This window comes from Alligator sinensis, unplaced genomic scaffold (assembly GCF_000455745.1).
Source record: "Alligator sinensis unplaced genomic scaffold, ASM45574v1 scaffold262_1, whole genome shotgun sequence".
In the NCBI taxonomy this organism is placed as follows: domain Eukaryota; kingdom Metazoa; phylum Chordata; order Crocodylia; family Alligatoridae; genus Alligator; species Alligator sinensis.
The window spans coordinates 1,301,148-1,325,702 of NW_005841904.1; the positions used below are offsets into that span (position 1 = coordinate 1,301,148).

Below are 24,555 nucleotides of genomic sequence, written 5' to 3' on the forward strand. Positions count from 1 at the left end.
GCATTTCTCTGTATTGAGTGCCATCAGGTTTTCTGAAAAGTATGGGAAATAAATGTGTGCTTGGATGTTTATTATTATTATTATTTATTTTTAATTGGTTCTAATCTCTATCCTGGAAGATTGAAGCATGAGTTATGTGCATATGTGAGCCTTGGCAGCAAATGCACAGAGCACATAGATCTACAAAGTTTAAAAGACTGAGGAACAGTGAGATTGATCAGGCCATGTTTCTTTTTCTCATGCACTACAGTACAGATTTTCTGCATGCTGTATGAAGAAAAGTTTGTCCCTTGGCCCCTTGTTTTTTATGTACATTTTCATGAGTTCACAGCCTGTTTCTTTGGAGACCCCAGGAGATGTGCTTCCTGCCTGGAGCCTGACTTCAAGATGTCACAGAGAGACTGCTAAATCTTATCCATCCTTTGGACAACTACCCCTTCCTGTTTGTCCATATATGCACCAATGACACTACCAGGAATGACACTGAGCAGATCAAAGGTGACTATGAAGCTCGTGGTAGGGGGATTAAGGAGCTTGGAATACAAGTTGTGTTCTCATTAATTCTTCCCTTGGAAGGCAAGGGTCCAGGCAGAAACCATTGTATCCTGGAAGTGGAAACGTGGCTGAGATGGTGATGTCAATGGGCAGATGTTCTTAGGAGGAGGACTCCTATGAAGAGATGGGATCTATCTGATGAGAATGGAGAGAAGCATCTTTGGGTGTTGTCTGGTTAACCTAGTAAGGAGGGCTTTAAACTAGGTTACACATGTGGTGATGATCAAAACCCTCCAGCAACAGAGTACACAGTCCAGAAGGGAAAAGAAACAAAGAAACAACTTAACTCTGGGAAAGTGTCAGAGAGCTACAGGATTGCAGCAAATGGTGCAAAAGGGAGGTCAAAGTGCAAAGTATGTCTGATGCACATTTACAAACCTGAAGTATGGGGAATACACAAGATAAACTGGAAATTGCACCCTGTGAAAAGAACAGCAATCTGGTTGGCATCACCGAGACATGGTGGGACTGCTGTTATGACTGGAAGGTCAACATTGAGGGTTACACTCTGTTTCAGGACAGGATTGGGAGAAGGTGGTGGTGTTGCTTTGTATGTCAAGAACACATGCACTCATTTCCTAGTTCAGGAGGAAGACAGCAAAGCAGAATGCATTTGGGTGAAGATGAAAAGTGAAAGATGCAGCACCAATATAATGATGGGGCTTTATTGTAGACTGCCAAATCAGGAAGGGAGGTGGATGAGGAAGGCTTCAAATAGGTGACAAATCTATCCAAAAGCTATGGAAGACTTCAATTTTCCAGACATCTGGTAGAAGGACAATGCCAAGCTAGTTCCTAACTTGTGTGGAGGACACAACTAGAGAAAGTGGAGGATACAACTAAGGTCATCTACCTGGGATCTTGTCTTGACCAACAGGGAAGAATTGGTGGAGGATGTGAAGGTGATGGATAACTTCAGAGGAAGCAATTACGATATGATAGAATGCCAGATCCTGAGGCAGGGAGGTCATAAGCTCAACAAAATTAGAACGCTATAGTTCAAAAAGGTGGATTTCATCCAACTCAAGGAGTTTATAGGCATGGTGTCATGAGAAGCTAGATTGAAAGGCAAAGGCGTCTGGGAGCTTCTAAATGGCACAGTATTGGAAGCCCAACAAAAAACTGTCCCAACACGATGGAAGCACAAGAAGAATGGCAGGAGACCAATGTGACTGCACAAGGAGCTTTTAAAATGCCTCAGGTACAAAAGGAAAGTATATAGGCAATAGAAGAATGGACTGCATTTCCTGGTCTGCTGCAAGGGAGCATGCAAGGAAATAGAAAGAACCTGCAGACACAAAATCAGGAAGACAAAGATAAAGAATGAGATGCACCTGGCAAAGAAGGGTAAGGACAACAAGAAGAGATTCTATAAGTATGTTTGCCAGAAAAGAAGGACCAAAGAATCTGTGGGTCTTTTAACAAGCCATGGGGAACTCCTAACAGAAGATACAAAGAAGGCAGATCTACTTAACAGCTGCTTTGCCTCAGTCTTCACAAAAAAGCTGCAGCCAGACACCTTACAAAGATTATCTGGACAAGGAAAAGGGCAAGCTGAGGGAGGAAATAAGAGATGGTTGGAAAGCTTTTGTTGGGTCTGAATGAATTCAAGTCAGCAAGTTGCATGAACTTCATTCCAAGATACTGAAGGAACTGTTAAGAGGAGATTTTGGAGCCCTTGGCAATGATCTTCATGAAGTCATGGGACCAGGACCAGGTGCCCCTCTTTTAAAATGGCAAAAAATAAATGGGTCCAGGGAACTACAGACGGGATAACCTTACCTCAATACCTGGAGCATATCCTACGGAGAGCCATTTGCAAGCATCTGGAAGAGGAAAGGCTGATCTCAAGCAGCCAGCATGGATTTATGAAAAACAAATCGTGTCACTGTAGCAAACTTGATCTTCTCCTTCAACAAAGTAACTACTTGAGTAGATGAAGGGAATGCTGAGGATGTTGTGTACCTGGACTTCAGCAAGGCTTTTGACAAAGTCCCACATTACCTTATTATAATTGGAGAAATATGGGCTAGATGAAACTACCTTAAGGTGAAAAGATAACTAGCTTAATAGCAGCAAGCAAAGGGTAATTAGTAGTGGGTCCATGTCACAATGGCATGCAGTTTCGATTGGCGTCCCAGAGGGGCCTGTCATGGGCTCGATGCTGTACAAGTTGTTTCTTAATGATTAGAATGCTGGCATAGAAAGCTTCTTGACCAATTTTGAAGAGGACACAAAACCAGGAAGGATTGTGAACCTGTTGGAGGATGTGAGTGTCATGACCCAAAGGGTATGATTTTGTGTGTGCTTCGGCACTGCAGAAGTATTTCCCGACACGAGGAGCTTTCTTTGCATGGTGCAATTCTCAGTAGCACAGAGAAAACCCCGGTGCAAAGGAGTTCCCGCCGCCCGTATGTAAATTTGTGTCCCACTATTGGCTGTTTCTAAATTATTCCCACGTGGCGGCTAGCGATTGGCTTGCTAGCCGTATAAGAGGCTTGAGCGGTTTCCGCCCAAGTTGGAGGAGGAGAAGGAGGACTTCACATCTCGTGAAGAACTCTAAGCGCGCTGTGGAGCTTAACAAACCCAGCGTGTGCCTTAAGAAGGATACAGGGGCCTGATCAACCTCTAGCCTCTCCCTGTCACCGCCTGATCCCTCTATGTACCCTTCCCTATGCGCTCGTGGAGAGTCACCTTTTGGACTCTCATCGTGGTATCCAGAGCTCTGTCCGGGTTTAAGAGGCTCAAGTTTTCTACGGGTCTTGTTCATGCAAGTTTTCTTTTCATTTGTAACTGCAACTTAAGCGAAGTTTTTCCTGCCTGCACCGCGACCATCTACGGTGTAAGTAAAATAATCTCTAATCAACCGCTACAAGTCCGTGCCTAATTCTAGTCCGCTGTGCCGAATTCCCCGACCCACGTGCCAGGGCTGCTGGCCACAGCCTGCCGCGCGCCCCCGAAAGCCTCAGACCGCTCCCGGCCCGCACAGTGAGCACAATTCAGGAGGATCTTAACAGATTGGAAAGTTGAGCTAACCAGATGATGTTCAGTGCTGACAAATATAAGGTGCTACATCTTGGGAGAAATTGGAGAGGGGCCAGAGGCAGGCAGCAAAGATGATAAAGGGCTTGGAAAGCATTTGAGGAGAGGCTGAAGGAACTAGGCATGTTCAGCTTGTGGAAAAGGCACTTAAAAGAGGACATGTTAGAATAGCGAGGCAATAGAATAGACTGCCTAGTGAAGTTGTGGGCTGTCCATCATTGAAGGTGTTCAAGATGAGGTTGAACAGTCACTGGTCAGGGATGATCTAGCTGTAGCTATGCCTATGTGCTACCCTGGGTATTTCTGATGCTTCTGGGCATTTCTAGTTGCCTCTGCCCCCCACCCCACTCAACTTCCCTTCCCTTCCCTTCCCTTTCTGTTTCATGTGTCAGGGTGCTTTTAAGCCTCCCTCAAATGCATTGGTTGTTGGCTACAGCCAAGGCTGGGGACTTTGACTGGGCTATGCCAATACTCCTGTTGAGACCAAAGCTGGAGGTTCTGGCTACAGGGTCTTTCCCCTCCACTCAGGTTCAGACTGATTGCCATATTTGGGGCCAGGAAGGAATTTGACCTGTGGCCAGAGTGGTACAGACTGGGGGGCAGGGGTTGCCTTCCTATGTACTGGGGGACCTCTACCTGAAATTTCTTGAACATATATTGACATTTCATTGAAGCAGAATATTGGCTGCCATGGTTCTCCTGATTTATGTGTGACAGATTAACATGTAAGGTCTTCGTTGAGTAGGGTTAAGAGTAGTCTTATTCAGAACTTAGATTATGGTTTCTGTAAGATGATTTGGATAATGGTGATCCTGCCTCAGGCAGGAGGTTGGACTAGATGACTTTTGGAGGTCCCTTCCAGCTCTACGTCTCTATGACTGAGCTATGGCTAACTGATTTCTAGGATTTGGCACTTCGAAATTAATGATGGAAAAATGTTAGGATGTGGACAAAGGGATGCTTGTAGTGGTTTCAAAAGGGGAGATGGAGTTGTTCCTTCACAGCACTAATTCACCTTTGTCTCAGGATAATATTCCGTCTTTTTCGCTTAGATTTTTCTACCGTAATTAGCTGTTTTCCCATAAAGATCCTCTTCCTTTGTGCTACATTATGATAAGGTGCTGTATGGGTGTATGGAAGAAAAGGAGTGACAAGGTGCTGCATGGATGTATGAGAAACAGAACTAGCCTGCCTGTTCATTGCATCCTCCTATGCACAGGCCAGATACAGGAAGATCCTTCTGCTCCTGTTTTATCACACACCTAAATAATCTTAATTTTCTCACAGAGGGTTTCCATTCTACATGACTGAATTGATTTTACACGCTGCCTGTTTTCTGTACACAGACTAATTGTTTTGCAGAACCCCTTCAATGAGTGACTTGAATTCCAAAAGAGATTATAATTGTTTTGCAATTACATTGAAATGTGCATGTTACTAAATGAGTAATTTTTTTTTTTAATTACAGCCACTTACGTCCTTCTATGCTACAGCAACTATTGCGACGGCTAGTTTTTGATGTACCCTTACTTAATGAATACTGTAAAATGCCACTCAAGGTAAACATTGCTATAATTATTATATGTGCATTCAGCAGAAAGTATATTCTAAAAAGCAATGTCAGCAGCACCTTTTAGAAGAGGTGAAGGCAGGCAACATGAAACAACATTAAATGGACCCTAACCAATGTGGATTTATTTGTATTTTTTAATAGTTGAAATAAAAAATGAAGAATAAATGCATTGTCAGATGTCTCCCTTGTGAAAAGAGTATGTTGAATGTTGATCATGTGAATTTTCTTGATGAACAGTTACCTTTTCCATTTCTCCTATTGAAATGAAAATAGCGGATTATATCCCAGTTTCCCCAAGAACTCTAGGCAGAATACATATGCCAATAATGTGTCTGTTGGTTAAGGTGTGCACATGTGATATAGGCAATAAGGGTGATTTAGGACAAAGTGTTTGGGGTGAAGGAAACTTTTGAGTAATGCATTACCACAGGCCTAATATTCTGCCCCATCACATGAAACTGACAACTACAGAGCTAGTAGGACATTTTCTTCTTGGTTGCCCACCAGCTTGCATGCCTGTTGCATGCCTGTTTATTTTTACAGAGATAGGAGTATGCAGTACCTAAAGCCTTGGTTTTAACCCAGGGTGGGGCTCCTAAATTATCTGGTTCTCTGCTGCAGAAAGCCAAATCTCCTAGGGTTCTCTCATCCCCACAAAAATGGAGCAAGTATTGATGAAGGCAGTGGAGCTACCTCAGTTCTCTTTCAGAAAGTCATAAAGAAATATCAAGTTAACTTTTCAAAATTAAATGTCAGAATTTTCATTCCACAGGGAAATTCATAATTTCATGGTTTTATTTTGATGATAAAGTTTGTTGGTGTGTTTTGAGAGAGTAAGATGAGGGTTGTTTGATTTTGCTTTTGTTGTTTTTTGAGATTTAGAACTGTCTATGAAACAGAAGTTCTGGGTTCTAATTAATATGTTTTACTGTAAGCCCATGAGATGGAGTTATAGCCCATCACATAGATGGTTATAATCATTTAAGCCCTTGCCAGTATGTTATATATTTTCTTTATAACTTCTGTGCCATGCCTGTTCATGGACTCTGTATAGTATAGCTAATCAGACATAGCTAGTCCTAGAAAACAGTGAAGCATGAATTGTTTTATCATATTTCTCATCTCTTTTAGGTAAGATGGAGAACACCTCAATGTACTTTGCAGTTGCTCAATTTAGTTAAGAATTTCTAAATAATGAGAAGTCAGAGCAAAATAAATTTAGGTGAAAAGAAGACCCCCTTTCCCAAAAGCTATACAATTGTTTTATGCAATTCTTTTTTTTCCCCACCCAAACTTAAATTTCATTTACCCAATACAACATTTTATTATTTGGGCTAATTTGAATATACTGTCACAAATTTGTGGTCATCTAGCAATTTTGTCGCCATTCTTCTCCCTATGACTCATTAGAACTTGAAAGCAACAGCAAGGGTACAACTCCTGTACTTCTAAGGAGCACAGGCCCTGGTTGCTTTAACTAAAAAGAAGACTCTCTGTTAGCTGGAAGGATTGTAAGCATACAGTTGGTTCTCATCATTTCCAGTAGATGGTAGTGGTTCTGATCCTATCTGACCAATTTGTGAATAGCGTTCAGAAGAAATAGATGGGTTTTATAACTATATTTTCTTGTGAACTGTACAGCTTCTAACGAATCACTATGAACAATGCTGGAAATATTACTGCCTCCCTTCAGGAATGGGAAGTTATGGAATGGCAGCAGAAGAAGAGTTGCATTTGACTGAGAAACTTTTCTGGGGAATTTTTGATTCCCTCTCTCATAAGGTAAAGATTGTAATTCCTGTTAAAATTGAGATAAACATTGAAAACATTACTATAATAATGGCTGATACAAACCACAGAAAGTACCTATTTTAACTCTGCTTTTACTTAATACAGTAGATACTGGCAGTGAATGTTTCTAACCAAAGTAAAAATTGACTGAATGCTTGATAAATCCACTATTATAAATCCACTATTATAAGTTCTCTTCAGATAAACATAGGCATAGTGATCTTTTGTTTTATGTACAGCAATATCTTCCTGCAATATTTGGCCAGATGATTTGTTCTTGTCACAAACCAATGCTGCCTTTTTCTCCAACTTACCTCTACTAAACATTTAAAAAAATATTTTTGCAATTTTACAATAAAGTTATCTCTAAAACATTAATACATTATGTTGTCATCGATATGGTATAAAATGGTTTGTTAACATTAAATATGAAAGGGGCCATGTTGCAATATATATGTCGGTGGTCAAAAATGTATGCATCAGTCATAACGTAAATGGAATTTAATAGGATGCAACTGAACTTTGCAAAGCATGGAAGCAAATAATGACAGCCATGGCAACCTTTTATCATTAGCTACATCTTTTCAGACAAAAAGGATGTATCTTTATACCATGCTAGTTATAATGTCTCAGATGCTACAAAGCCCCTTTTTGGAAAGCAAATATTTTTCTTCTCTGCTATTTTACAGTATCATTTGGTGGTCAGGATTGCGGTGAGGACAGAAAAAGAAAGGGTATTTTCTTGATATGCCAACAGCCACCCTCACTGGTTGAAGTGGGTTGGACTCAGAAATCCAGCAGAAGCCACTGACCATGAAATCTCATGAAAGAGAAATCAAAGTTGGCATTCTACCCATACTCTGAGGATGGCTGCCAGCAGTACAGCCTACTTCTGTAATAGTGCTAAGACATCCTGAGTTGGTGATGTCTCAGTGCTGTGGTTCAGAGCATACAATCTAAAAAGGGGTGATTCTTTTACAACCTAATCAAACTTACAGTGTTCTAAATTCCAGTCCAGCAAACTAGCATTCAGAGGTCTGGTTTGCTGTTCACTCAGCCTCCATTTTACTGTTTAAGGGAACATGTTCAGAAAGCAGTAGTCTCACTATGGTAGGGAATTCTCCAACACTTGTTCACAATATTGATCTTAGTGATATTTCTTTCCATTGCCTTAGCACCAGTACAGCTTCACAATGCTAACAATGCTAGAAGAATCTAATTAGATCATCTGTCAACAACTTTATCACTGTGTTATCTTAACCTTGTTTCAAATAAGTGCTGTTGACATGCCAGCTCAAACACTGATGTCCAGGTTTTATTAGCAGTCCAACCATTACTGTCATTCATGATAGTGTAGTGTAAGAAGGCTTCTCTAAAGTCACTGGCATCTTCCTTCATTCTACTCTTAAAACAGGTATTTATGGGTTTGAAATATTTCATGCTCTCCATATATTTGGCTGCTCTCTATTTGACTGATCTTTCTTCCATTATACCACAAATTTTTCACACCAAGCAAGCATAGAAAAATCTTTAACACTTCCACTTATAGATTTCCCAGAGTGCCTGTTTACAATATATCTGTCATTGTCATACCAGCAACAAAAATTGTCCATGAATTTCAAAACTGTACTTCTCAGCTTCATCTTAGCACTTATTAACACAGGGGCAGGCAAAATAGGACCCATGGGCCAGATGCGGCCCACCAAGCCGTTCTATCCAGCCAAAGGGGCCCCTAAAAAATTTAGTAAATTAATATTTATTTACTCCTGGCTGCCTGTCAAAGATGACAGGAGCCAGGGGCAGTAGGACCCAGGGGGAGCTGGCAGGACTGAGCAGCCCAGTCCCACTCAACTCCCACCCATTTCCTGGCCTTCCTACCCTCGCACTGCTCAAGCACCACATGGCCCTGGGTTGCACTACCAGACTGGGGAGCCCAGGCTGCACCGGTACCCAGGGCCAGAAACAGAAGCGGGGGCTGTAAACAGGAGCAGAGAGTGTGTGTGTGTGTGTGTGTGTAGGCAGGGACGGGGGGGGTATGTTCGTAGGATGATTCCCACATGCACACCCCATCATACACATGCACCCACACCCCCTTCACACTGCCATAAATGCAGATCCCCATACCCACACCCCCTCACACACCCCAGCAACCTACCTCCCACACACACCCCCCACAAACCCCATACCAACCTACACCCCACATATCCACCCACATGCTCCCTCACCTCATGCTCCCACACCAGTCTCACCCCTCACAGACACACCCACATCCTTGCCAACATCCCACATACCCACATACCCTAGGCCCCCCACAAACCTATACCAAGCCCCCACAACATATAAGAGTAAGACTTCATTTTAAGCTGTTGTTCAATCACCTCTATGTACTCTACACAAATACATGTAAATCAGGACAAAAATCTTTTTAAAATCAAATTTATGAGTATTGTAGATGTTTTCTTTTAGAATATAATTTGGTAATTTTCTGGTTCCAAAATGGCAAAACCACTTGCTGAAAAGAGTACTTCCAGAGGCAAGGGGAGGGACTTCTGGTGGCAAAGGTCAGGGGTTAGGGGAGGGATTTCCGGTCACAAGATGATGACCAGGGGGCAGGGCATCAAGGGCTGGGGCTACCCATGCAGCCCTCAACATCTTGCCCAAACTTGGTAAGCAGCCCTCTGCCCAAAGTAATTTCCCGCCCCTGTGTTAACAGTACTAATCACCAATTTTCACAAGAGACACAAAGAAAAGACTTCTCACTGCAGATAATTTGCCTGTAAGCTGGCCACATACATTCCAAGCTCATTTGATGCCTAATAGCAAGAAGGTGGTCTATAGGGCTGTGTGCAGTTTTGGCAATCATTTCATTTTGGTAGTGTTTTGGCCCATTTCAGTGCCTGAAACACCAAATCTGAAATGAAACGGAAGGCTCTAAAACATCTCCAGAACTAAACAAAACCATCCAAAACATTTTGGAAATGTTTTAGAATGCTTCAGAGGTGCCCCTGGGAAGAATCCGGCAGCCCTCCTTTTAAAGTGCCAGGAGCCTGGGGATGGGCAGGGGATGGGACTGGGCAGGGTATCCATGAGGGCTTCTCCCATGGCTCTCCCTGCTCAGGCAAAGGCAGGCACAGCTGCAGAAGCCACAGGAGAAGCCCCCATGGCTGCCTTGCCTGTCCCCATCCCCCACCTGGCCCCAGCCTCCTGGCACTTTAAAAGAAAAAAAAAAAGAGCCCCGCACTCACTGGATGCATCAGCAGCAATCAAGGCCTCTAAGGGCTCATGGCAGAGCCCCCCCTGTGCTGTGCAGGGTAGTGGGGGGCAGTGGGGATTACCCCTCCCCACAATTGGCACTCATGTGGCAGCTGTCACATCACACGGCACAGTGTGGCTTGGCAGGGTGCTGCACACTGTCTGGGAGCTGGGGCAACTGGGGTTGAGCAGTGCCGGGCTCCAGCTGACTGCTGGAGCTGCCCCAGTTCCCAGACAGTCACGGCGCCCTGCCAAGCTGTGCTGTACCCATGCAATGTGACAGCTGCTGTGTGGATGCCAAGCAAGGGGGATGATCCCTGCTGCCCCTCACTGCCCCGCACTGCATGAAGGGGCTCTGTCATGAGCCCCCAAGGGCCCCACTGCTGCTGCAGCCAGTGACTGCACCGCCTTTTTTTTTGGTTTTTGTTTGCTTTTTTTAAGTGCCAGGAGGCTGGGGCTGGGGTTGGGGCTGGGCAGGGCAGCCATGGGGGCTTCTCCTGTGGCTCCTCTGGTTGTACTTACCTCTCCCCAGGCAGGGGGAGCTGCAAGAGAAGCCCCCAGGCTGCCCTGCCTGGTCCTAGTCTCCCAGCATTTAAAAAAAAGCTGTGCACTCACCAGCTGCAGCAGCAGTAATCAGGGCCTCTGGGGGCTTATGGCAGAGCTTCCCCATGCAGCATGGGGCAGTGGGGGCAGCTGGGATTGCCCCCCCACACACACTTGGCACCCATTCCGCAGCTGTCGCGTTGCACAGGTGCAGCACAGCTCAGAAGAGCACTGCACTCTGGGAACTGGTGCAGCTGCTGGAGCCTGGCACCACTCCCTCCCAGTGGCGCCAGCTCCCAGACAGCATGCAGCATTACATCTGCACCATGGGGTAGCTGCCATGTGGGTGCCAGGAGTGGGGGGGTAATCTCCGCTGCCCCCAACTACCATGCACTGCGTTGGGGGGAGGGTGCTCTGCCATGAGCCCTCAGATGCCCCAGTTGCCGCTGCTGCAGCTGGTGAGTGCTTTCTTTTTCTTTTTTTAAAGTGCTGGGAGGCTGGGGCCAGGCAGGACAGCCACAGGGACTTCTTCCGTGTCTCCCCCTGTCCAGGGAGAGGCAGGCACAGCCAGAGGAGTCCTGGGAGAACCTGCAGCCACCTGGCTGTGCCTGCCTCTCCCTGGCCAATCTGAATCTCCAAGTCAGTGTCAAAACTCTGAAACAGATTTGACCAAATTGAAATGAAACAGTGATTCAAAACACCAAAACGAATCCCTGTCCTCTGAAATGGCCAAATCCAAAAGCAAAATGAAAAATCGGTGTTTCACAAAGCCCTATACAAGTAGATGCCATGATTATACTACCGAACACCAAAAGTTGTTAACAACAATACTCATATGGCAACTGATGAAACTGATGAAAACATCAGTCAATTTCACAGGAGTTTACAAAGGAAGATCAGAATCATTATTCCCACTTTACAACTAAGGAAACAAGCTCAAAGATGTATAAAGTAATTTCCATAAGATCATCCAGAAGCCAATGGTGATGCTAGGCATAGACACTGGTCTACAAAATACCAATCAAGTTCTCTTTCCATTAGAGCCAACTGCCTTAGAGTAGGTAACCACAAGACTCTGAGTGTACTGCATGTCACATTGCTAGGGATAGAATTATTATATGGAAGTAGGAAAGGGCTCTATTCTTGAAGCTGAAATAACTTGACTTAGAAGAGGGGATGTGCTAATTCAGTTCTTGACTGGTACAAATTTGAAAATTTATGACTTGCCTCTATTATTTCAGAAGGCAATTTCCTTTGACCTATGTGATTTTAAGCAGAACTATGTTTAAAGGGAAGAAGGAGAAGAGTTGATGCTGCATTCTGCAATACATATAGGTTTTGGAAATTCTGTAAGGTCTAAAGCAAGTTTTATAGATAAAGTTTTATCTGAATAAACACACAGAAAATCTTTGACTTTGCCGGTACTTATCTCTCTTTGGTCCAGAGATGACTTAAGGTAAAATAAATACTTGTGGAAGAATTACATACATTAACTCTGTTTTGAATACAGCCTTAGAAATATAGCAGTTTCTGCAATGAAGAATGTTTTGTAAAACTATACCTTTGTTCTGGAATGAGTTTCTGTTTTGTGCTTGCTTTTTTGAAGTGTTTCCTTGTCTTCTAATACTGCTACTATATGGCTGCTTTATCTTCACTAACATTTTGCATGTTTTTCTATTGGACTTTCCAACCAGTTCCTATCTCTCCTGCAGAAGTATGATCCAGAACTCTTCCGAATGGCCTTGCCTTGTCTAAGTGCTATAGCTGGGGCTTTACCACCAGATTATTTGGACACCAGAATTAGAGCAACTTTGGAAAAGCAGACTTCACTGGACCCAGAGGGAAACTTTGATCCCAAACCTATCAACACAGTCAAGTGAGTCCTAGTAACACTAGAAACTTTGCCAAATATTTGCTAATACCCATATCTCTATTTTTGGTGAAGAGAATAGGCTGGCAATGGACTTCTTAATGATATTAGAATTCTTCATAACTAATGTGGGAAATCTTGCTCCTTCCTACCAATACTGCAACATACCAGTACTGAATATGCCAATATTGTAACACTGGCATTTATATTCTCAAACATTAAGTACAATAAACACAATACATCTCTGAGGTGGTAACTGAGTGTTATCAATACACAACGGCTGAATTAAATTCCATTGATTATGTATTCCAATAATACCTCCATTTTTTTCCATTACTTAGAGAGAGAAACTATGTTTGTAGATAAGAAATGGCTCAAGGCCACCAAACTCTCATCAATAAATGGTGTAATTAGCCTTTTGCCTGGTTTTGACAAAATCTTTATTCAGTGTGTAACTATCACCACTTCATATATCAAAGTAAATCAGCATATAGTATATGATGATTTAATAGAGAGCTATGGTAATGATGTTTCATTTTGATAAATATGTGTTTCTAATATTTTTATACACAAACTGAGCATCATTAGTAAGTCATTGTGTCCCATAACAAGGAAAATGAATTCATTTTTCAGTCAATCATCCTAGTTGTATCCTGTATTAACAACCGCCAAGGAAAAAAACCCTTAAAAAGCGGTTCTCTATGATTGCAGTTCTGTAACATTCCAGCATTCGTGTATTTAAAGATACTCTTTAATGTCACTATCCACTGGTTTTAGCTTGAACAATTCCTGGTAAATGGAAATCTAATTATAAAGCATGACTTTTTGATGACATTTTGAGATGAAATATTTTCACTACTAGTTTCTCTTACTGCCTTTCATTCATACATCTGGTTGGAATAAATAATGGTAAAATGACCATTTTGTTTTTGTTTGTTTTTGCAGCCTCGCTCTCCCTGAGAAGTTAGAGTATATTGTTAGCAAGTATGCTGAACATTCACATGACAAATGGGCCTTTGACAAGGTAGGGATTATTATAAAAGGTAGGGATTTTCTGTCAGAAACAGAAAACTAAAGAGCACTGAGGGTTGAATACTGGAAATCTGTCCAATTTATCTAAGTGATAGACTTGGATCATCCTAGGACAGGAGAGGCATCACAAGCTTGTTCAGTTCCCAGGGTGGTGAAGAGTGGGAGAAGAGCCTTACCTGCCTGGGCTCTTTTTACTTGAGCAGCAGATGCTACTGATGTTGCTTTAATGGGACAGGCAGCAATGCAGACTCCCCAGGGGCCCCTCTTGGTGCCCTGTTCACACACCACCCACTGGGACAGGTCTGAGCCACCCATGGCAAAGTCCCCTGGGGGGGAAGGGTTTCATTCCCCTTCATTCACACTGCAGGGTGTGGTGCTGCCCTTGCCTGACTGCACCTGCCCATCTCCCTATGGCCAACCTATATAGGGCACTGCATGATCCCCTCTTCAAGGGAGGGGGCAATATTTGCACTCCTTCTAAATGAGCTCCTGGGGTTGGTGCTCCACTTACCCTTCCTTAGTTATCCTACTGAAGGGCATTTTCCAGAGGAGTCTTTGGAAGTTCAAGAAAGAAGCTTTTTCATCTTAAATTTGAGAAATATCACTTTTAAACAGTTTTATTCATTTAAAGATTTACTTTGTTTAATGTCCATACTGGAAATATAATGCAAAGTTTGCTCTCTGTTGCTTTCTTTGCTCAAAGTATGGAGGCTGCTAAAAGGGATATGTCTTCCATACCACAGCATTCTGTGCCCGCAGTTATTTTTTTCTCCCTGCTTAAATATGATCCAGATCCAATATACCTCCTTTAATTAATCAGACCAAAACCTTTCTGCCAGCATACCACAAGTAATATGCAAATGAGAGAGGGTGTCTAAGGAGTGGAAATGGAGATTGTTTCTGAAGTCAGTTTCAGGGACAAGACCATCCCATCCCTTAGTACGCCTGGGGAGACTTCTCAGTGAAATTGTGAGAGAAATTTATGCTTGTCATTCAAACAGCTTTCTTTTACTCTGGATTTCACAAATACTGGAGTCTGCTAGCCTTGCAGAGCATTATTCAGTGTGAGTACATAACAATTGTGTCCAAAGGCTTCCAACTGAATGCTTCTGGATGCAAAGGGACTGTTTTTAGATGATATATTTAGGTTGCATTGGTATAGCAGAATTGCTTTAAAAAAATAAAGAAAGAAAGAAAAAAAGTTACCTAAAAATGGTGAGATAGCTCCCACTTATTTGGAAAATAGACAGCTGGTAGGAGAAAATGTTTTGGCTTTGAATTGGGAACAACAGATTGTTTGAAAGGAGACTGAAATCTGGTAAATCTGAAAATTGCGTTTACTACCTAAGTTTTGATTCATGTGCTTGTCACTCTTTTGAGAGAACTAAAGCTTACAAAGCTACATACAATGATGCTTGGGATTTGTGAATTCAGATAGTACTCCATCAATTCAGAACGGTGCCTGAAAAGCAAGGCAGACCTGATGGAATAAATGGACTTACACCCACTACCAGGTGGCCTAGCACTTTTTAAATGTTGTTGTCAGTTTGTAGTCCATTTGATATTTCAACACTCTGATTCAGTTTAAAACTTTATCTTAAAGCTGAGTGTTGTTGGGTTATTTTGTTTGTTTATTTCTTTTTGCCAATATCAAGGGAGAATTAAAAAGCAAAGTAGGATGGAGTTAAACTTTGTTGCCAGTCTTAATACTTTCAAAATGTGCTTTGATTTGTATTTATCAACTCTGCGCTTGCTACAGTGGGTATATTCCATTTAAATATTCAATCTGTAGCTAATTTTTCAATAGATATTCCATCCATTGCTTGCAGCAGATAATCTGAGGATCATGAACTCTCCCATTTAAAAACTAATTAACTGGCAATTGAAATATTGGTAGTAGTCTGAACTTGGAATACAAAAATATCAGGAGTAACACCAACATCTATACAATTTATTTTTCAAAACATATGAAGAAATGACATAAAAATATTTCACTATTGTCTGCTTATTAAATACAAATACTTGGTAAAAGGGTGGCCTATACTTAGGACATGCACATCTTGTAAGTTTTATGGTTAGACGGAGGGAATTAAGAATTAAAATAACTATGGACACAAAGAAAAGGAAATGGAGAATGTTATTTAAGGCTTAAACCTGCAAAATGTTAGAAGGACAATGTGATGGAAATCTTTGGGTAGAGATATTTTCCAGATGTAATACACAACTGTGTTGGCTAGGTCTACAATCTTGTATCTTGCTTGTTGAAATGACTGGTTGATTTGCAGCTGTTCATCTGCAAATGCAGATTTCTGACATGAATAAAGTGTGCTTTATGTCTTCAGACTAACAGTGGATGGAAATATGGTGTTTCACTGGATGAAAACATGAAAACGCACCCATTAATAAGGCCTTTCAAAACATTAACTGAAAAGGTAATGGAAGAAAGCTTGAACTGTATTCTAATGTAAAGCAGTGTGGTTCATATGCATCATTTTTTTAATTCTTACAGAGAGAAGAGAGACAAAAGTTATGTATTTTATTTTAGGTAATAACAAGAATTATAGGTGAAACTATTTGTTTAAAGGTCTGTGCAGGAAGTTTAAATTGATTTCCATGCTCAGTCTCTTCTCTACTTCTGTGAGTAATCTGATGCTGGGAATACCACAGATACAATGCTCTTGGTGCTCTGTGAAACTAAGAATGTTTGATAGTAACTTCTGTAAGTAATACTGCAGATCTCTGAAAATAAATCAGTTCTCACTTAAGATAAGTGTCTGTCTACAAAGCTGTGGAGGGAATAAGGGGAAACTCCTCTGCTAAATTGATTTTTTTTTTATTTGTAGGTAAATTGTTTTGTGAGTTGCTTGACTAGGAACATCTCTTAGTGGTCAGGGAAATAGGCTGAGAAAGGATTCTGTTGCCTGCTCTTTCAGCAAGTACCCTTGTGACCCAGATAACATGTCTGTTATCAGGGGTCTCCTATATTTGTTAATTTCATTATTCAAAAAGTGGCAATTACAACTTTCATTGGTGGAAAACGACTTGAGGTTTGTAAAGCAATTTCCTGTAAAAAAATTTTAATACCCAAAAGCTTGTCTATGTCTATCATGGCCAGGCAGTTGGTCCACAAGAATGCTTGCCTTGCATATTTCCTGAACCATCATGGCAACAGAATCATTTCAACACGACCAGGGAATTCTAACACATTGTTATTATTATTGCATTATAGAAACACAGAACTGGAACGGCCCTCCTGGGCTATTGAGTTTAGTCTCCTGTATCAAACTGTGTTATGAATTAAGCAGTTTAACCATTATTCCATCTAATCCAGATTATACATCCATTATTCCATCTAATCCAGATTATTATATTATATTTTGGTATTGATACAAATGTTACATCTGTCTGTACCCTTAGAGTATATACAGATGTTACACCTAAGTGCTGACCTGTATACAAGTTCAGGAGGTTAAATTGGGCAAAAAAATGGCTGCCTGATCTAATTTAGTTCACTCATGTGTGGATCCTTCACTAAGTGCTGAACTGTACGGATATTCAGGAAAGTTAGATCAAGTAAAAAATGGCCAGCCCAATCTAATTTTAATTCACCTAAGAGGTGAACTGCATAACTTGGTCCAACCTGTGTCTGATCTAACCCAAAGATAGATACAGACGCAACCCTGAGCCACTATCTGTGGTACCAGATCTACAATCGTGCATCTTAAAGTGAGCCATGTTATTGTAGATCAGGTTCTGGGAATGTGTATACATGTTTGCAGTACATCTTTGGAGCTGGGAAAGCCCAGCCACTTACCCCAGCCCTGGGGCTGTGCTTTTCCTTCCTTCCCCTGCTCCCTGACAGCACTATCTTTAAGCCTTCAGCCTCCCCACCCCAGGACAGACACTGTCCCCTCTGATCCCACCAATCCACCCCTGAGGAACCACAACCACCCCCTGTCTCCACAAACCTACTAAACCCCCCTGATCCTGCCTACACCCCTTGCAGACTGGCTAGCCTCTCTGATCCCACCAGCACTCCCCAGACCCCGCCAACCCTCCCTTGGTCCTGCTAACCCTTCCCCCATGGACCAACTAGTCTCTACAATCTTGTTAACTCTCCCCCAGACCCCTACCAGTTTCTCCCCCCTGATTCTGACAACTCCCACTTCCCCAGGCACCTGTAAGACCCCATGGATCCACTAGCACCCCCTGCCCCAATCTCAGCCCCTCTCCCCTGCCCCAGCTGAGTCCAATTGGGCTCCCAGCACCAGTGGACATCTGTATATTTTATAGCTGACACCTGATCTACAATCACATCACTTAAAATAGGCCATCTGATTGTAGATCAGATCCCGGGAACATCGGTACATGGCCTTAGTTATTTATGACTACTATTTCTAAGAGCTGCGGTACACTAATAGCAATAATTTGAAAATTCTTAATGTAAAATTATCTATTTTTCCTTGTTATAACATCTGTTTTACGCAGTGCCTTTATTTTTAATAAAAATGGAAGAATATAATTCCTGGCAATTACATCTAATTATGTTGTATTTACATCAGTGGAAGAATAGCCCATTTTCTCATATTTTACATCTGTGACTGTTTTGCATCTGACTCAAAATTTGGTGAAAAAAGCGGCACTCCTGCTGACAATTTCAAATGTTCCTGTTCTCATGTTTGCTGATGTATAGGAAAAATAGCACCTTGGACTTGTGGACTGGAATTATTGCACTATGCTTTTTCCAAATTCTTCAGAAAGATCAAGAAATTTTCAAACCACTGCAAAATATCTATGATCTATTGCTTTAGAGTTCATTTCCATGCTGCACTTTGTTTATAATGCAGGGTGACAAGTTCTAGCAGTGAGGAAAAAAATGTAACCAACATTACTATTTTAAAAACAACTTGTAACAAAGAGATAAAAAACATTCTTATCTTCAGTCATGTCTTTGCTATGCTTATTGACTTTAATAAGGCTTGCCTATATCTAACTGAATGAAGAATGTTTCCTCATAATGTTTCACAAGCAACTGGAAAAAAGCCTGTATCATTCATTCATTCATTTTTCCTTAAAGGAAAAGGAAATTTATCGTTGGCCTGCAAGAGAATCTCTTAAAACTATGTTGGCTATGGGATGGAGGCTGGAAAGGACCAAGGAAGGAGAAGCAATGGTACAGCAGCGTGAAAATGAAAAGCTTCGCAGCATATCTCAGTCTAGCCAAGTAAGGGAGAACTGCTTACACACAGATCAGTCAGTTCCTTTGCTTATAGAGCACTGATACTAAAATGCGTTTCAGATTTTTTTTAAAGAAACTTGCTACAGATAGATTCCAAAATTGGGAGGTGACTCAAAAATAATAAATATTCTGCATTACTAATGAGGGACTTGTAAAGAAAAGTAGAGCTGTGCGAAGCTTTGCTCCCTGATTCAATTCAGCAGACATTCAGTCTGATTCAGTGGCTGAATCTCCCAATCTGAATCAAATCAGAAGACTCTTTAATCTCTCTGAATCAAATTGGAACCCTTTGAATCGATTTGGAGAGATTCAGAAAGATTCGGCGATTCAGACATAGACCCAGCTTTAAATGTTTTTTCTACGTACGTCTAGGTATCAGGTGGCTCATGAACACTGTGATGCTGGGGCGCATGGAGTGTCCCACAGAAGTGCAGGGGGCTCCCCAGTGTGCTTAGCAGCAGACCCGGAAGTGGACCAGAAGCATTTCCAGTCTACTTCTGGGTCCTCTGGGGAGCACACTGGACTCCCCCCAGGGAGCGTGAGAGAGACCCTCCCCTGCCCCCCCGCTTGGTGACTGGTGCCTCCTGGGTCAGGGGGGGCACCCGGGGTCCCCGTGTGGCTGATTGCTAAGCCAAGGTGGGGAGCGCACTCCCCGGCAGACCTGTAACTGGACCAGAAATACTTTGGTCCACTTCTGGGTTTGCCACTGAGCACATAGAGGGCCCCCCCCCACTCCTGTCAGATGCTCCATGTGCCCCAGCATCACAGCATTCACAAGCCGTGCTGTACCTCGAGGTATTTAGAAAAAACATTTAAAGCTGTGTCTATGTCCGAATCAGCATCGACGAATCGAATCGCTATCCCTGATTCAGGTCGAATCCAAATCAAATAGAGCCCTCTTCTCACACCCCTAAAGAAAAGGAAGTCTCTAACAGAAGCCTGTTGGAACCAACCTCTCCCCATTTTCCTAGATTCTATATGGGCAGACTTGGGAATCAAGCCTTTTTGCATAACCAACCTAGAAGTGCTTGCCAGAGTATTTGCAACCTTTTGTTTCATGTTAAATGACCCTAATAGTGGAGGCATCTCTGAGAGGGTGTTTTGTTTTGTTTTGTTTTGTTTTGTTTTGTTTGCCCCAAAAGGCCTTTAATGGTTTTTGGTGAAGAACTATAATGGGGCTGTGACTGCACTAAATATATTACTAAGAAAAAGAAAGCTTGGCCTTTTAAAAGTCTTTTGTTCTTTACAGTGGAAGGCAAGTTTCAGGTATTTAAAATGTTCCTAAAATGTGATTACATGAATATATAATGTATTTTTTGTCATACAGCACACCCCCATATATAATATGCACCTTGTTTCTTAAAGGAGGCTTGAAGAAAAAAAATCTTCATATCAGGAGTGGCACAAGGATTTTTACCACCCTAGGCAAATGAAATTTTGCCACCCTCCCTTGTAATGTTTTTGGGTGCTGGTGAGGGCAAGCACCAGACGGGGCTCTGAAATGGTGGCTCAGCAATGCTGGAGCTGCCCTGCTTGCTTCTGCCCATGCCCAGACTCCTGAGGCAGCCTCTAATGAGCAGGTGTGAGGTGTGTGCACACCATTTTCGCTGCCCCTTCAATTTGCCACCCAGGCAGCTGCCTGTGCTACCTAGCCAGCTACATTGGCCCTACTTCATGGTACAAATTGAACAGCAACATCTAGAGAGCCAAGCCTATTTCCGAACTGTCTGCTGGCTCCATGTGAGGCCATGTCATCCAGTCAGGAGACTCGCAAAGCTGTGGTAATTAACACTGTCTCATCCTATTAATATCTTCCTTTTCCTTGTTGCCCAGTCAATCAAAGTCTTCCTTCCTTTCTCAGGGAATTCTGATAAACTGGAGCACTTGCCACTGGGATGTATTCATAGTGGCTAGGTATTCACTGTCACCCCCAGTAGAAATTTAATGGCACTGCAGTTCCTGAAAGGTGACTGTTCTACCCAAAATGCATGTGGACACCTCTAAACCAAGGCAGTTCTGAACCAGTTCCCAATCAGTAACATTGTTGGAATGGTCCTAGTGTTCGTCTGTCTGCATCCTCACATGCTCAACTTTAATCACATTGTTTATTGTGTTGGACTTGGATGAATAAAATAAGTGTGCCAAGAATAAATAAGCTTATTGTGGCCTGTATCACACATTTAATGTACCAGATGTTTTCATTCCTATATAAGACATAACAGTCAATACAAGTCCTATTGAAGGGTTTAAATATGTTCATTCCAGTTGCAAGGGTAACTGGATGATAAAATAAATAGTAGAAAAGTAGCAGTCAATAATGCTTCCTTTTATTTTCCAGGGAAATGGATACAGTCCGGCACCACTTGATCTTTCTAATGTTGTCCTTTCTAGGGAACTCCAGGTTTGTATTTTTATTTCCAGTATTTGCTGTAGAAAAATGTGAAGTGTCTTTTTGTAGGGCTAAAGGTGTTCAAAGTTTTTTATGGGTACAAGAACATTTCTGTGCCTGTTGAAGCCTCGTAGTCAATTTTGGAAAATGACATTTACTATGTAGGCTACTGGCAGTGTTTCAACTATTAATTCAGGGGTCGGCAACCCCTGGTGCATGTGCCTGAGCATGGCAAGTAAAACCATTTTGTTTGGCATACCACAGCCAGCCTGGGCTCTAGAAAGGCCCGTGGTGCAAGCCACAGAGCCTGGGCTGCTCACAGCAGGCAGTGGGGAAGCTACAAGTAGCTGCTTCATGGTTCATGGAGCCCCAGCCCTGCTCATTGCTGGTGACAGTACTAGTTGGTATCACCTGGCCCATGAGGAGTTGCAAGCAGAATATTTTCAGTACCTGATCTTCAGAAACTGCTTCCTGCTTTAGTTCTAAAGAGTATGAGTTTGTCAATCTTCCAGATATTTTTCAAAGCCGATCTGTATTGCGAGACTTTTCTTAAGATAGAGTAAAATAATTTATAGCTGTGGCATCATTAATTGAGGTAAATTTACTGAAGAAAATAAGCTATAAACAGCACTGCTGTTCTGTATGTTTTGTTGTTAAACATACCTGTTCCCTGACTATTGAATGGGTCATTTTACAAATATAAAATAATTCATTTTTTGAGTCAGAACAAAAATATCTTCTCTTATATTGGCCTTTTAATATAAGCTTGTGCTTCCTGCCATCTATCAGGCTGTGGGGGGACAGATAGAAAGCTGCATTGCTCCCTTACTTCTGTAGCTTCCAGTCCCCCACTCCAACCCTTTTCCATTGTTAATCCTCTTTTGTACAACACTACAGCCAGGTCTTCTTTCTCTTCTACCTCCATGTTATTGGCATTTACCATCTTCCAAAATCCATGTATCAGTCTTCTTCTTTGACTGATATTGTGCCATTACTGTCTCATACCTGCCTCCCCCCCTCATGTACTACCTATTTCTTCTCTCTTACCTTATAATTAAAATTATCATCTCCTTAAGGCAGGACCCATCTTTTTCTTCTTTGTACAGTGCCTTGTAAAATGCCATTCATGACTAGGATGCCTTAGTACCAATAAAAATACAATTATTTGTTTTGGTAAATATTGATTTTAAGCACGCTGATTCAGAGGCATCGCTGAATTTTGTGCCATGGGCAGAGATGGTCGGTACAGTTGTGCAGAAAGGGGAGACTGATCACTGCAGGGTCTTACGTTGCTCCAACTGCAGAGGCAGATCTTGGGGCCAACTTCACACACCTTGCCCAGCTGCTGAGATGGCAACATGCTCCATTAAATTGGTGCTTGTGTGTTGTCTTTGCTCGTCCTCCCCTTCCCTCCACAGTTACACAGCTGCTCTACCACACACTGAAAAATATCTCTGGACCTGGATTTGCCCTTACCCATGTTGTTTCACATTAGACACAAAAATACCTCAAGTTAATTACTGTGAAGAAATACTGGCTATCTTATAATGTTTTTGTACAGCAAATCAAGTTTCAAAGTATATTTGCATGGAATTGTTTTTTAAATGTTCGTTAAATTTACTTTTTATATTGAACTGTCTTTTTTCTTTTCTTGATCATGATATAGGGAATGGTTGAGGTAATGGCAGAAAACTATCACAACATTTGGGCCAAGAAGAAGAAAATGGAATTGGAGAGCAAAGGTAAGACTGAAATCCTCCAAAGAAAACCAAAGAAAATGGGACTGGGAAAATGAGACCTAGTGCTCAAAAGACAGCAGGACAACGTAAATTGAGTACTTTCCATTTCATTTGGAAAAGAATGTTGTAATAAAAAAACTAACACGTCTTTCAACTTACCAAAGGTGGAGGTAGTCATCCTTTATTGGTACCTTACGACACCTTGACAGCCAAAGAGAAATCTCGGGACCGGGAGAAAGCACAAGAGCTGTTTAAATTCCTTCAAGTGAATGGTATTGTCATATCTAGGTAAGCCATGTATTTATTTAAAATATTTTCTCACTTATAACTTCATCCTTGCTGACTTCCTTATCTCTTATTCTTTTATGTTAATCATTAACAGCTTAATTACCACTTAGCATAGCATCTGTAAATAATTTTATTTTCTCATCTTTTCTGAACTTAGAAAATGATAATTTATTATAATTTTGGATATGGCATTGACAAATAAGATGTATAGTTACATGCGTATTCTTGATATATTCAAAATACAACAAGATCAAAATAAAAGTAGGCAGACAGCTCAAAACTTTATAATCTAACGATCTGCAGTTGTCAATAAAGATGTTGGGGAAAACAGACTTGGTGGTCTAATACACTAGGAATGCATATGCACAACAAAGTTTTTTAATTGGATTTTGTGACAACTAGTCTTTAGGGCAATGTTGAACCAATAAGACAAAGAGACTCTTTGGTGTGTATCCCAGTATAGCTTGTTCATACAGAGTAGCTGAATTATGAGAAACACTATGCCATGCATCATGGTATCTGAGGGCTAGACAGTGTAAGTGATGATTTATTTTGTGGTTAAAAAGGCAGTTCATAATTTCTATATGTGTTGGCCTCATGCTATTGAATCATGAATTATTAGGCCAGAAGGGAAGAATCATCTAAGTAGTATACTTTTGTAAAAATTAAATGAGAAATTACCTAAGATATACTTCTTAAGGCCCTGTATGTTTTCTAGTATCGAACATCATTTCTTTCAAACTAAAATGAGGCTGTAAATAACGGGATTCTTCTGTATTTTCCGAGAGGGAGTTAGCTAGAATTTTGGGTTTTTTGTAAAAGCAGTGCCTATAGGGAAAATATAGCCTTGAGTTTGTAGGAATCAATTCAAGTTAACATTTAAAACCTACAGACACACACACAGGTGGTCTAACTTGACTCAGTAGTATGGCTGTGGCTCCAGTGGAACTATTCATTGCAGTAAAGTTGGCCATATAGCTAAAGATATAACAGGATAGGGTTCCAAAAATACATTGCTTTATTACTGGCAAGTGAAATCTACTTCATTCACTTATTTACATTCTCTGTAGGTAGAGATCAGAGCAGTGAGGGTTATAAATACATCACAGCCACAAGCCAAAGTGCAGGTATATTAACCAGCAGCCTTGTTCTTTGTAGCCTGTACATGGAAATAGCCAGCTCCTCTGACTTAATTGCATAGAATACTTGGGCATACCATTAGATCTACTGAAATGTTTTACT

The 24,555-nt window shown here is 41.6% G+C and overlaps 1 protein-coding gene across 3 annotated transcripts in view; it reads left to right on the top strand.

The window, feature by feature from the left end:
- RYR3 (ryanodine receptor 3) overlaps positions 1-24,555 on the top strand; it is a 585,375-nt gene that overhangs the window by 384,407 nt on the left and 176,413 nt on the right. For 2 of the 3 annotated variants that reach the window (XR_003092800.1, XM_025197735.1), the window contains exons 50-58: positions 5,066-5,156; positions 6,812-6,952; positions 12,451-12,632; positions 13,572-13,650; positions 16,001-16,090; positions 18,736-18,882; positions 21,236-21,298; positions 22,953-23,028; positions 23,190-23,313. Coding sequence is in view for 2 of the 3 variants with exons in the window: in XM_025197735.1 (XP_025053520.1) it covers positions 5,066-5,156; positions 6,812-6,952; positions 12,451-12,632; positions 13,572-13,650; positions 16,001-16,090; positions 18,736-18,882; positions 21,236-21,298; positions 22,953-23,028; positions 23,190-23,313 (993 nt within the window). In the remaining variant the exon portion in view is untranslated. The remainder of the gene's footprint in view (positions 1-5,065; positions 5,157-6,811; positions 6,953-12,450; positions 12,633-13,571; positions 13,651-16,000; positions 16,091-18,735; positions 18,883-21,235; positions 21,299-22,952; positions 23,029-23,189; positions 23,314-24,555) is intronic. The other variant, XM_025197736.1, reaches the window with a different exon arrangement.